Source organism: Lissotriton helveticus, chromosome 2_1, assembly GCF_964261635.1.
Source record: "Lissotriton helveticus chromosome 2_1, aLisHel1.1, whole genome shotgun sequence".
In the NCBI taxonomy this organism is placed as follows: Eukaryota; Metazoa; Chordata; class Amphibia; order Caudata; family Salamandridae; genus Lissotriton; species Lissotriton helveticus.
The window spans coordinates 1,097,855,666-1,097,870,542 of NC_136059.1; the positions used below are offsets into that span (position 1 = coordinate 1,097,855,666).

The following is a 14,877-nucleotide window of genomic DNA, read 5'->3' on the forward strand; positions in this document are numbered from 1 at the left end:
CAAGTGCATCAGAGAACTTTTATTACAAGAGTTGGGGCATATTTATAAGGGCATTGCGCCACCGGAGCGTCCCTTTTAGAATACTCCAGTGGAGTAATGCTCTGCTCCATATTAACAAAGTGGCGTTAAGCCGCTTTGAGTGGCGTTACGTCACTTTGCATGGCCTAACGCCGCTTTGTGAATATTGTACCCTTTCACGCAGGTATCTGAGGGAAAGAGGCGTGCAATGGGTGTTGCTGTGGGCGTTCCACCGCAGCACCCATTGTTTTTTGATGCTGCCCCAGATTTACAAGGATGTGTAACTCTGAGGCAGAACCAAAATCTAACACCACTGAATAGCAGGTGTTAGAGAGGTGCAACGAGGATAAACACTTTTATTTCTTCTACTTTTTGCTCTATGTGTGCTGCAGAATGCAGCACACATAGAAAGAGCACATCACACTTAAAGATTGTTTATGTGCAGTAGGGTGTCCCTTGCTGCACATAAGCAATCATCCCTGCAACACAGACACCCTTGCACCATGGTGCAAGGGTGACTGAGTTACAGGGAATCATCTCTGCTTTGCAGGCACCCTTGCATCATGGCACAAGGGTGTCTGCATTGGCGCTAGGCAGCTTTTTGTAGCGTCAGCGCAGGGAAAACACAGGAGTGCACTGTATACTTGTAAATACAGTGCATCCATGGATTTTTTAAATGACGGAGTACAGTGCGGCCCTGCAAAATTGCTTGCAGTGCTGCACTGCACCATTTCTTTGTAAATATACCCCGCAGAGTCTTCGCATTCTCAAAAAGATCTTCCACTGGATCCCCCTCGAGACAAGAAAGACTGTCACCCACGCATTGGTCACGAGTCGACTGGACTATGGTAACACACTATACGCCGGAATCACTGCAAAACTACAGAAAAAACTACAACGCATCCAAAATGCGTTAGCGAGACTCATATTAGACATTCCTCGCCAAGACCACATCACCGGACACCTAAAAGACCTCCACTGGCTTCCCGTCAACAAAAGAATTACATTCCGCCTTCTCACCCACGCACACAAGGCCCTTTACAATCTAGGACCCGAAAGCCTCAACACTCGACTGTCCTTCTACAAACCCACCCGACAACTAAGATCATCCAATCAAGCCCTTGCCGCTGTCCCGCGCATCCGTATATCCACCATGGGTGGCAGATCCTTCTCCTTCCTTGCTGCCAACACCTGGAACTCACTCCCCACTCACCTCCGTCTCACTCAAAACCACATCTCCTTCAGAAAAGAACTTAAAACCTGGCTATTCGACAAACAATGAACCCCTTCCCCAAGCGCCTTGAGACCCTCTGGATGAGCAGTGCGCTATACAAATACCCGAACTTGAACTTGAACTTGAACTAGTCCCTAGTAAACATCCTGTGGCTCAGTGACCGAAATCGGCTTCCTGCAATCACTGCAAGGTTTAAGCCTGTGGTCTGTGGAGTAGACATTTTCACTAGCACTCTATCAGCCAAATCACATTTTTATAACTCAGAAAACATTTACTAAAAGTTAGGAGCGGAGCTCTGGATCTACATCCCAAAGCACAGAAAGGAAGGATAAATAAATAAATAAATAAAGTTAAAGTTTCTTGCTAGAGCAAGTTGTGTGGTAGGCATAAATACGCTGTGTGGCCCATTTTATATTGAGTTAGCACACCGCATTAGCATGTGACTTGGGAGTATTTTATTTTTTTTACAAACTTTTTGTTCAAACTATGTTACTGTTTAGCGAATCTTTGTTCAACAAACAAAAGGCACACTCCACTAGGAAGATGGCCTTTATGGCCAACGTCTCCAAACCAGGAGGAGGAGAGGGGTTGGCCTAACGGCTAAGGCGCCCGACCTCGGACCTGGGGATCTGGGTTCGAGTCTCGGTAACGACGCCAAAACCCCCCTGTGATTCTGGGCAAATCACTTAATCTCCCCGTGCCTAAAAAAATATGTGTCCTCATGTAATGTAACTGGTGCTATGTAGAGCGCTCTGATAACTGATTCGGTTCGGTTCTAGTTCGCGCTATATAAAAAACTGCAAAAAAAAAAAAAGGAACTGATGTCAGCGTTGATTGATGATGCCTTTATAAGGGCTCTATGTCGTCACTTCCTTAGACATGTTAGCACAAACACAGAACAACAAATAAATGATCTATAAAACAAAGTTAATACAATAAAAAAGAATATGTACAGTTTCATTTTCTTAAAGATGGTGGTTATAATTGAATAGTACATCATAAACATCATGAAGCCCGCATCTCGGAACAGGCCACTCAAGGTCAATATGTTCAATAATCAGGGGCACCAACAGGATTAGAGGATACATTGCACCAACAGTGTCAACCAGTAAAAAGAGAGAAAAGCTATTTAAGATCAAGTAAAACCACCAACCTTCTGAATTGCAAAGTCTAGAGAAACCATTCATTCAGTCTGGAATAAGAGTGTCAGGCGATTGTCGCTACAACCCGAAACTCTTCTACAGTCTCCTAACCATTAAAGAAACCATGTCAGAAAATTCATGAAAGCGCACCACCATGGAAAAAACTGAATCTGACATAAAAAGTCGAACAAGGACAGGAAGGTCTAGTTGTTTTTTGTTGCAGGTGAGAACTCTTGGCCCTTCAAAGAGTCAACTGCAGGCGATTGCATGAGTAGAGCCTAAAGTTGTTCAGAGAAAATTAATACTCAATATTCAACATTCTTCTTGTACCACTTTCTGTTTTGGGGAAAAATGAATGATGGGGCAGACGCTAATGTGCGCTATGCAAGAGTAAAGTTACAAGCAAAATACCCGGCTTACAAAACGCTCAGCGCCTCAATTCCTAGAATGACGTTATGACAATGTTTTTGTATATCTCATTACCTTTATTGCAATGAAGGCAGAGTCCTTTGGAGTCCCTGTTCTGACAATCTTCAAGGCCACTTGACCCACGTTTTCACACACCTCAATGTCATGTTGCAGAAATTCAACCTTGGACCATTTTAATTCCAAGCTGTGAAGAAAAGACACAATACTGAAGTAGTACATGGCCCCAAAACATTTTTCGACCTCCTTATGGCCCATCTAATCCATTTTCACTTTATTGAGTGCCAATATTTTTATCAAATACATAGTAAGGAGCTATGCAATGTGTATCAGAAGTTATTTCACTTGCTTTAAGTTGACTGTAACTTCAATCACCATATCTCAGGTGAGTATTCTGCATAGTATGATCATCTTCACCACTATATAAACACATTATATACCCTTAAAAGTCACTATAATTGTATACTGGTTTGTTCTTTTTAAGGAACGGCTCAATCGTTGTATTTGCCTCTTTGTAGTCTAAGGGCTTTCATTTGAGGAGAAAGGAAACCAGTCTCCCCTAAAAATGGGCTCCCTAGTCTCTGAGTATGTGTTTGTGAGGTGCAAAGATAGCAGAGCCACCAGTAACTTTACCGGTGGGAGAAAGGTTTGGTATATATATATTTGTATAGCACACATATCACCCCCAGGGGGGTCTCAAAGCACTGGTACGCATACCGCTGTGGAACCCATCCTGGCTTTCCATATGATGTGCCACTACTGGGCACCCCCAAGGTGAGGCCAAGCATCCCAGCGTTGTTGGGGCCATTGTGGAGATTAAGCCAGCTATTGCCCAGAGTTGCAGAGTGGGACCCATGATTAGAGTGGGCACCTAGGCGAGAATTATCAAGTCCGCGGACACTGAGCCCAAGATCCTGCCGCGTCGGGTCTTGAACCCTGGTCCCGGGCCTGACCTCTGCTTCAGAGTCTGCCGCTCTAACCAGTGAGCCACACTTCTCCAAGGTATACACGGTTCACATAAAATTACATCCTTTCTTTCCAAGATCCACAGTAAAACTATGGCAGTTTAGCAAAGAAAAAAGGTCAAATGTCCACTATGCAAGGACTACTAGGGCTTGTGTGGCTTTTGTTATGTGGGACCTAGAAATGGACCTCTACTCTGGGGGTCCAGTTCTAGGAAGTGCACACACAATGGTGTCCTCTTCCTGCCTTGGTCTGGCATTCCTGCAGCCATGGTATTTTATCACTTGGCATGCATGTGAGAGGTGATCTGGAGGGAAAATGTTCACCCCAATCCCAGACATTATTACACTCAGCTCCTCTGCTGCTATTGATTTGGCACTGACACTGCATCTGCCACAAAGGCAGGATGGCAGCTGGACGACCAAACTTAAAATGAGCCTTTAAAACACATATTCCTATGATTTCTTTGGAGATTCATCTACCTATCATTTTCAATTTTATTATGTACTTTTCATCCATGATCGGCATAAGTGGCCACCATATATGTACAGTGAATCAAGTGCTTCCTTGTACATGCCTTATAGTACTATACCAGAATGTATACTTACATATACCTCTGCTATCAACAACAGAGCAATCTGCTTCTGTTAGTCAATTAAGCCAACGGGTTGCTCCTCTGTCACTTCAGTGAACTCCACAGGTCAGATCTCATGACTGCCAGGGGCAGCTCCTCCGTAGTGGCGGAGGAGCATTGCCCTACGGGTCAGTCAGTCAGTGTCAAGTGAAAAATAAAATGACCGCTGACTGACTGAGCCAGGGCTTGCAGTGAAGGTAGGGGGCGAGCCGGGCATAGGAGGCAGGACTGGCAGGTCCACTGTAAATGTACATGTCTGCTTGGCTGGCTGTCTTAGGCCGGCCAAACAGACATGCAAAATTAGGTTTCTTCCACCCAATTCCCCCCAATCCCCACACAATCCCAGCGCTGCTTTCATGCTCTCATTCTATGCTATGCTATATGCTATGCAGCACCAGGATTGGTCTGAGCGACGTGGTTTGCCACTCAGACAGTGCCTTGAAGCCTGTGACGTTGGGACCGGTTTCGGTGTAATACCCCTCCCAACCCATACTAGCTTGAATCCAGTGACACAGTGAGCATGGGAACCTCGTCTGGGCATACCCATGCCACTAAGGGCAGTACATGAATCACACAAAAGGTGATGGGAGGAATTTTTGCAATTTGTCGAACCACTGGTGATCGCTTGGGGTGGCATCTCAAACCGTTGTTCTTTTGCTCACCATGCCACATCAGTTTAGACCCAGCCATATGCCAATCAGTCTTGACCCTGCTCCTTATGAGAACAGTCCAACCTGAACTGCCAGGCAGGTTCTCCCTGAACGGAAAACAAGCATCCTGGGACTAGTTTCGGTCTATTGCCCCTCATCAGCCATACTAGCTTGAATCCAGTGACACAGTGAGCACGGGACCCATGTCTGGGCATACCCATGCCACTTAGAGCAGTACATAATACACACAAAATGTGATGGGAGGAATGCTTGCAATTTGTTTAACCACTGGCGATCACTCTGGGTAGCATCCAAACCCATCTCTTTTTTGCTTATCATGCCACCTCAGTTGAGATTAAGTCATATGCAAATCAGTCTTATCCTTGCTCCTTATGGAACAGTTCAACCTGAACTACCAGGCCAGGTCTTCCCTGAACCGGAAACAAGCATCCTCGGACCGGTTTCGGGGTATTTGCACTCATCAGCCAGGTTAGCTTGAATCCAGTGACATAGCAAGCATGGGATTCACTTCTGGGCATACTCATGCCACTTAGGGCTGTACATGAAACACGCAAAAGGTGATAGAAGGAATGCTTGCATTTTCTCAGGATGCTTGTTTCCAGTCCAGGGAGGACCTGGCTTGGCAGTTCGAGCTGGACTGTTCCCATGAGGCACAGGGTGAAGACTGATTTGCATATGGCTGGGTCTAAACTTGGGTGGCATAGTGAACAAAAGAACAATGGATTTAACCCAGATCTCTTGACTGGGGGTGAATGTTTGATTTACTCTGCATTCCGTCCATCATTTGTGTGTCTTTTGCTTTGTCGCCCTATGTGTGCCGAGTATGCCCATAAGTGGGTCCCTGGCTCACTGTGCCACTGGATTCAAGCTAGACTGGCTGATGAGGGGTGATGCCCCGAAACCGGTTCCTGGATTCTTGTTTCCAGTCCAGGGAGGACCTGGCTTGGGATTTGGGCTGGACTGTTCCCATGATGAACAGACCCAAGACTGATTTGCATATGGTTAGGTCTAAACTGGGGTGGCATAGTGAGCGAAGGAATGATGGGTTTAACCCAGTTCTCTTGACTGGGGTGAATGTTTGATTTGCTCTGCATTTTTGCTTTCTCGCCCTGAGTGTGCTGAGTATGCCCAGACGTCGGTCCCGGGCTCACTGTGCCACTGGATTCAGGCTAGCCTGGCTGATGAGGGGCAATGCCCCGAAACTGGTCCCTGCAGGCGTGTCAAGTATCACGCATCAGGCGCGACACGAGTGCATTTCAGTGTGGTAATCCGCATTACTGCACTAAAATGCATTGTCACGCATATCTATTGTGACTCTGAAAGCACAAAATGCGGCAGCTATGGCGCGCCGTGCCCCCAGTGTCGTGCACTGCGTGAACTGTGAGGTCAGGAACTACTGGCAGCCTCACAACTCACTCAACTGCACTACTGTGATCATTCCTCCACGACGAGGCTCTGACAGCCTGACGTCATGAACCAATGACTAGAATGCCAGGCTCTCTCAGGTTGTGCTACTTTACAGCGCCGCGGGGGACGTCACATCCTGCTGCTGGAGCGGGCGGGGAGTTTTGAGGAAGGCGCGCCTCTTTGCTGGCCGTTTTGCTGGTGGTGCCGCAAATTGAATGATGGCGCCGACGTTTAATCACAACGCTGCTGCGGGCACCTCACACCGACCCGGGCTGTAACCATGCCTGTAGCTCAGCTGTTAATTTATCCCCGGGCCCGCTGAAATTATTGCAGCAGCCTTCACTATTTCTAAATAATAAACAAATTACTGCCTCATTCAGACTTAAGCTACTGAGTTGCCAATCTACTGGAGTGTCGAGTACCTGTCACCGCTGACCCTACTGCCTCGTGCCCAACTTGGACTTCACCTCTCAAATGACGTGAGTACTTTTATTGACATTTTTCAGTGTTCCCTAATCCACTGTGGCACGCGATCGCTGTGAAAATTCAGTTGGCTTTTTCACGAGACCACCATAGCGAAGGAGGTTTCAGGCGGTGTCCTGTTTAGTTGACACTATTCAGCTAGTTTTCCAAACACACTGTGTCGTGCCTTCCCCTCAATCATAACAGGAGCCGGAGAGTATGTTTCCATACATCTTTATTCATCCATGCTTTCTTCCTAACTGCCCCTCGATCTCCTGTCCCTCCCATTCCTGTTCCTGGTTCCTCCCATTCCTGTTCCGCCCCTCAACCACTAGACTGCCTCACGACATGACATCTCCCCCCTTTTTAACAAACAAAATTGATTCCCGAAATTTCTCTGATATCTTGATCAGCTGTACAGGGCGGTGACCCGCCTGTTTGAGTTGAGAGACACACCTCCATCGCAAGCTCAAGCTCGGTCTGTTTCTCAGATGTCAGCAGGGTGCAGCCTGTTGGAGACACTTCATTGTGTCTTTCTGGCTGCTTTGACGGGAGTATCGCTTCCTGTGATGCGGCTGTCAATGGCTCCGCTAGAGGTCGGCTGTTCGTATTCTTTTGTAGTTCTTGTTTGAGCGGCAATTGATCGCCTGCACGTGTGTCCATTGTTTTAGTTTTCTTCCGAGCGCCTGCATGCACTTCTATGTCTCGTTGTATTATTCGGTCGAGGACACCACTGTCCTCCTGTCCTTGAACGGGCATCTCAGACAACACAGATGCACGTTTTTCTTCTGACTGATGATGATGACCTCTCTTCCCCCACATGTTGGCCCCTCTGGGTATGATGACTGGTTGGTCCTTTTCCGCCCAGCGGGTACAGTCACCTGCATCTGTGCTTCTTCTGTGTCCTTTTTGTGTAAGCCTTGCTGACCCCTTCAATGGTGACGGTGTGCTCTTCACATCATGGTGTTCCTGGGGGTGACATGGCATGTTGTCTTGTGGGGAGTTCGGACATAGCAGGTTGTTGGCCTGAGGTGTGTTGCTTTGGACAAAGAAGGCGGCCTTTGCTTCCACTGTATTTTCAAGTGGTGGACACCGTGACCGTTGTCGGTACCAGGGCTCTGTTGGATTAAGTGATCGTCCAGACATGCTTTCTGAGTCGGTCGACGACGCACTCCTGGAGTTGACGCTGTCGGGGGGACGCTCCTCTGGGTGCATCTTTTGAAGTGTCTTTTGAGTTATTGCTATGGCGGGGCTGCTTGCTAGCCACGTATGTGCTTCCTTGGTTTGGTCTTGGAGTATTTGACTCTTCTCTGTCTGGGGATGACGTGGCTTATCCCCTCGCCGGTGTTTGGTCCTTTCTTCATAATTGTTGAGTTGACTGTCGTCGGTCTCCTCTGTGCAGTCTGTGTCTCTGCTTGATGGTTCTCTGGAGTAGTATGTGTCTTGAGTTGTTCTAGTGTACGTGTGTATCGGTCTCTGGGGATGGCGTGGTTTATTCCCTCGCCGGTGTTTGGTCCTTTCTTCATAATTGTTGAGTCGACTGTCGTTGGTCTCCTCTGTGCAGTCTGTGTTTCTGCTTGATGGTTCTCTGGAGTAGTATGTTGGTTTCCGAATATGACGTGACTTGTCCCCTTGCCGGTGTTTGTAATTTCCGTTAAGACCATTGAGTAGACTGTCTTCGGCCTCCTCTGTGTGGTCTGTGTCACTGCTTGATATGTCTCCAGAGTAGTGTGGTGAGTGACTTCTCGGCGTTATGTCAAACCGGTTGTCACGATTCCTGGTTGTCCCCGTCTTTCGTACACCCTTATCTATTGTCCTTAGTCCGCTTTCGCCCTCCCTCTCTCGGGTCTTGTTTGACTCCTGGGCTTTCCTCGTGGACATGGGGAGTGTCTCCTTTCTTCTCTTTTTGATTCCTGCTTCCCTGTCACTTTGTCTCTCATGGTATCTTGCTTCTGGTCCGCTTTCGCTCTCCCTCTCTCGGGTCTTGTTTGACTCCTGGCCTTTCTTCGTGGACATGGGGAATGACTCCTTTCTTCTCTTTTTGATTCCTGCTTCCCTGTCACTTTGTCTCTCACGGTATCTTGCTTCTAGTCCGCTTTCGCTCTCCCTCTCTCGGGTCTTGTTTGACTCCTGAGCTTTCCTCGCGGACATGGGGGATGTCTCCTTTCTTCTCCTTTTGTTTCCTGCTTCTTGATGGAATTCTTTGGGCGCTTCCCTCGCTGTGACCCGCTCTCCCATTTCAGCTCTCCTGATGATCTCTTTTAGCGAGAACCGCCCTTGAATGATCTTGCGCTTGGTGTCGGGTTTTGAACAGCCTTCAATCACCCGCAGTCGGATTGCATCTTCATTTGTGAAGGTGTCGAAGTGGCAACATGTCACTAGACGTTGCAGTCGAGTAATAAAGCTTGGTAAGGGTTCTAATGGTTCCTGCCGTGCTGCGTTGAAAGCAATGCGTGCATGATCCACGTCTTCCTTCGCGTAAAAATGAGTGAGCAGCGTCTCTCTGAGTCTCCTATATGTCTCTGTGTCTTTTGCTAGAAATGTTTTGATTAAACATCGGCCCTCGTGACCCACCAGCTGAAGCAGTAGCAGTCGACGTCTGCTATCCCTCCACTCACCGATCGTTGCGAGGAATTCGTCCAATGACTCCAGCCACTTTGACCATTCAGGACCTAAACGGTGAGCGCTGGTTTGTGTCACTGGAGGAGGTACTTCAATGCAGGGATTGGGTTTGTGCGTGTCTTTCCTCACAGGCATGATGATGTAGTACGCAAGCTTCAGGTAGACGGACTTGATTTCTTGAGATTAGCTTGGTCGCCACTCAGCCGTTGGCGGTCTGATTCTTTGTTCGTGGTTGTTGCGTTCACCAGGGCTCGTTCTCTTGTGTTTGCCAATGCATGTTGTGGTTTCCTCTAGTCTTCACCGCTGTGTGTTTCCTGCGGTCACTTGTGCTTGTTCCCTTATTCTATCTCTGGTTGACGCATGAACGAGGCTCCAATGGGATTGTTGGCCATTGTGGGCACGTTAGCTGGAGGAGCTGGGCCTCCTGTACTTGCTGGGCCTGATATGTCGTTCCCTCCGGACGAGCTATCAGGGTTTGTATCGGACATCTGCAACTGACTGACCCTGGATATCTGGATGGGAAAATCGTCCAGGCTCTATTATATTGTTGCTGGCCTCACAACGGTCTTTTCTTTATGTTAGGAGGCTTTTCTTTGCTTTAAATGCGTGTTGCCCGCCTTTTTCTTTCAGCAAAATCCTTGGAAATGAGTGGCGCCTGACCTTAAGATGGCCGCCATCAAGGGTGCGTGGATTGGTTTAAACGCTGGCGCCTGACCCCAAAATGGCCGCCGCGCGGGACATCATGTCTCATTTGTTCTTCCCTTGCACCTGCTGCTATCTATGTTTGAACGCACGAGGAAGGTTGCGGGGTTTGGACTCACCCTGTTCGTTTCTGGCCCCTCGCTCCTCGCCTCGTGTCTGGGGCCGGGCGCTGTTCTCCGGCGCTACGCAGAGCCGATCGCTCGCGTCTGGGGACACGTGGTGGCAGCGTTCTGGCACACGCGCCTTTCTTTCAGCAGGCAGGCAGCGTTTGAAGGCACACGGGGTGGCGCTCTGGCACACGCTCTCCGGCTTCTCGGCGGACCGCTGGCTGCAGCCTTATCTTGCCTCCCCACTTTCCTCCAAGGACCCCTCGTGTTAGCAGGCAGTTTCTTTACTGGGGTGAGTGGCGGCTTTCAGCATCTGTCGATTTTCGCGCTCTTTCTGAGCATCGCATCGGGACCCCTGCAGGCTCTCTTTCTGAGCATCGCATCGGGATCCCTGCAGGCTCTCGGGTGTCGGGCCACCCTCCGGGGACACACGGGTCGGCGGGCAATACCTCCGCTATGTTAATCAGGATGTCAGGGCACGGGCAGTAACTTCTTTGAAACAGCGCTGAGTCTCGCGCGTTGGCAGCATTCAGGCACAGCGTGTGGAGCATTCCTTTTCGCGCTCCTTACGTGCTGCGCTGACACGGGCTGCAGGCTCTCTGTTTTCCTGGCCGTCTACGGGCGGCAGGGGTCTTAGGCAGTGTGGGGCTTCAGTTGCCATCCCACCCTCGTCGCCATTGTCGTGCCTTCCCCTCAATCATAACAGGAGCCGGAGAGTATGTTTCCATACATCTTTATTCATCCATGCTTTCTTCCTAACTGCCCCTCGATCTCCTGTCCCTCCCATTCCTGTTCCTGGTTCCTCCCATTCCTGTTCCGCCCCTCAACCACTAGACTGCCTCACGACATGACACACTGGGACTTTTCTCCCAGGGCGTGTTTTCTTTTGCAGTTTTATATTGCGCGAACGTGACCCGATGGTGTTGGAGGGCTTTACTTACACCACAGTTTCATTACAAGAACACATTCATTTGTTGTTTGGCATGCGGAAATCAACTGATTTTCCCAGAATCACGAGATTTTGGGCCGATTCACAGAGACTCGAACCTGGCTCCCAGTGCCAAAGTCAGCAGCCATTGATCATTTTTACCAGCAGCCCCCATGTTCTGCATTGTGAATGCAGAAAAAAAACACAGCAGATTTGGTTTGCCCTCTTATATAATGCCATACCAAATTGTAGCAGCTGACGCCCCACATCAAACCTGCAAGACTTCTATGACAATGGAGCTTCTGTACAATTCAGCATCATCGATCGCACCGATGTGCACAACCTCTGAATGAGAAGTTGCGGTACTGTGGGGTGCTGAGAGATAAGACATATTTTGCAGCCATCAGTTTTCGGTGGATGTCCCATTACCTGCCATCTCTACATGACAGCTTTCTGCTGTTTGGAATCCTCCTCTAATTGCATCATTGGCAAGCAATCACCAGTCAGTTCCACGGAGCTCAAATGCCACTTCAGGCTGCAACGGCACTAGGTTAGTGCCTTTCCATTTCTGGTACTTTGCAGCAGAAAACATCATAGAGTTTCTCGTTGGACAGTCTGTGTTGAACGTGAACTCGGATGAAATATAAAAGAACCTCTGTACTGCTCTCACAAAACCACTCCGGTTTTAGTGTGACTGATTATTTGTTATGACTCAAATTCATAGTGTTTTCTAGAGCCCTATCTTCATATACACACACTACTGTATGAATTGTAAATAATAATGGAGAGAAGAGCATACAGGCAAGTCGTCCAATCTGTCATTAATCATCAAGACAAAACCTTACATGGGATATTAGGAAATGTTCAACCAACAGCGGCGCAAACATCACTTACTAATGTGATTGCACCTGCGATTGTAATGCCTGGAGGGACATCTAACGGTCAAATCTTGTACTACAACAGCAACATTCATTTCTTCACTGACTGAAACTACTAGATTACACAACAAGCATTGGCATAACCAATCCATCCGCTGCTTTCTTCAAAAAAGAAGTGAAAGCGATCTTCTTAGCTAGATTCACCTGAACTTTGTTATAAATACTTGCTGATATGTGGTAGTTGCTAACTTTTACCAGGACTGTATTTGCTTAAGTCATCGTATTCTTATGTATTTGTCAAATCACCTTTATGTGCCTTGTAAAGTGCTCTGATACCCGCCAGGGTCTTGTTCGCGCTATACAAAACTGAAATAACAAAAAAAAATAAAAAAATAAGGCTTGTTTTTTATGTGTTAACCGATGCAAACGCAAGCTTGCCCAAATGCACACAGATCGGTTGTGCCGTGTATCTTTGCAACATGACCCTTTTTGATTTAAAAACAAATGAAAATGTGGTCTCATCGATCCAATTTCAGAGGGTTAGAGATTTGTATATTGTGCTTCATTATAAAAACCAGATTCAGTTTAGAACCCTGATTGTGGGTGTGGGGGGTGCAATGCGAAGTAGGTAGTACAATAGAAAGAATTTGAGGAAGGACGTGCATAAACTTCCATTTTTTTGCCAGTGTAGATTGAAATCTGCCAAGAAAATCTGATCACAAGAGGAGTTGAACAGTGGTGTGATCAAATGAAGTCTCAATAAATCTTTTTATTGCTAGGTATGTTGAAAAAGATGTTTAGCCACAGGTGGTTTAGGTGTGTTTATAAGGTCCACAGTGAGGTACTGGAACAAGTGGGCTTTATTGAGTTAATCAGTTTGCATTTAAGGGACGTTTTGTGGATAAAGTTGAGCCTGCCACCAGTTTCTCAGTTCTATCCGGGTGGAGAAAGTTGTATCCTAGTGGTAAGATAGTGATATGGAGGATGAACAGATCTTGGTTTCCGTAAGTGAAGTAGGACCAACGTCACAGTCTTGGATTAGGGCAGATATAGATGTTGCGTTTGAGCCTCTAGACTTACTGTTCACAAGGGCAGATTTGGTGTGATATGTAGGAGATGGGGCACTGGGTTGGAAAAAGAAGGTGATTCTTGTGAGGTTGCTTGGGCAGATTGACCTTTGTTTGTGTTTGGGACATGCATCTCTAGTACTATATTTAGTTTAAGCGTTTGGGTGTCCAGGAGTAGGTGAGGCACTTGTGGTGTATTGGGTAGGAGAAGGCTTTGTTTCATCACATGCAGGTGTCAAGCAGTTCATTTGGGTCCCTGGTCAATAATATGTCGGTATAATGAAGTATGAGGTGCAATATTGCATCTCTCATGGGAATCATGCCCATGAGTGGCTGAGTTCTGCTATGGGGAGTCATATCTAAAGATCTGTGTAGCATTCTCCCCAGCCTGGTAGCATGCAAATGACCACACTACACACGGAGCTCTATAGTGCATGTCTTTATTATTTAGAGTGCAACCGTTAACTGTACGCACTGTGTCATTAACTTTATTATCCACACGGAGACAAACTCAAATGATTATGTCATTCTCCTGCGGAGTCCACCAGGGACCAGAAGGGTCCCGCTATTTGTATATACAAGACACTACATCTCCCCTTCTGTTAAATAAAAAGTTCAAATATTACATATATACATCATAGTTTCTCGATGAGTTGTTGAGGTGCTTGAACCAGTCTGCCAGGCCTAGTCATGTGGCGTTGATGAGGCAGGGGAGTGGGGTCTGCCTCAGGCACCAGGGATGCAGAGGTTGTTGTAGGAGGTGGGCACTCCAAACCTTCAGGTGGGCAGATCTCACTTCTGACATCTGGAGCTGATGAACATCGAGAAAGGGACTTGAAGTGTGATGAATCTCTTGGGATGGACTTTCCAGGACTTTGAACGGTTACCACACATCCTTTGCTAGTCACAACCCCAGGGGTTCAGCATCAAACGGAGCATCAGACTTGCGTTTCCATTTTTGCTTGACCAGGACCCGGTCTCCTTCCTTGAAAACCACGTCCCTAGCTCATCAGCATTTAACAGCATAAGTCTTCATTCTGGCAAGTAATACATTGTACGGATCGCGTCCGCATCTGTCAACATATGGGAGGTCCATTGTTGCAATTTGGTTCCCATTCCTCTCCCAAACCTCAAGGTGGCAAGGCTTTTCCCTGTAGTGGAATAAGGAGTTTATCTGTAAGCACAAAGAGCTGAACAATGAGCCAATTTGAGATCACTTCCTTCTAGTGCGGCGTGCTGAACTATTTTCTTTAGGGTGCCCATGCAGCATTCGACAACACCATTGGTCTGTGGGCAGAGAAAGGTACTTTTCTGATGTTTAAGGGTCATGTTAGTGAGAACATCTTTAAACTCTCAGGTGTTGAACGGTGGGCCATTGTCAGACTTGAGAATGGATGGGGACACCCCAGGTTGCAAAAATGCAATGAATTTGTTATGTGTGCTTGATGTCTTCCACAAGGGGAAATCGTGAGGACTCATCATCAACTTCCATAGAATGATGACCATTGTTAAGGGGTCCAAAGAAATCAACTGCAATTTTATGTTAACACAGAAGGCTAGCACTATGCATTAAACTTGTATTTCTCACTTCTGAGCAGCGCCATTAAAAGCTCATG

General features: G+C 47.3%; 1 protein-coding gene across 1 annotated transcript in view; it reads right to left on the minus strand.

The window, feature by feature from the left end:
- The window catches only part of FREM1 (FRAS1 related extracellular matrix 1), a 792,938-nt gene that overhangs the window by 105,428 nt on the left and 672,633 nt on the right, over window positions 1–14,877 (minus strand). Inside the window, exon 29 of the mRNA XM_078675906.1 lies at window positions 2,878–3,007. Coding sequence (XP_078532032.1) covers window positions 2,878–3,007 — 130 coding nt within the window. The remainder of the gene's footprint in view (window positions 1–2,877; window positions 3,008–14,877) is intronic.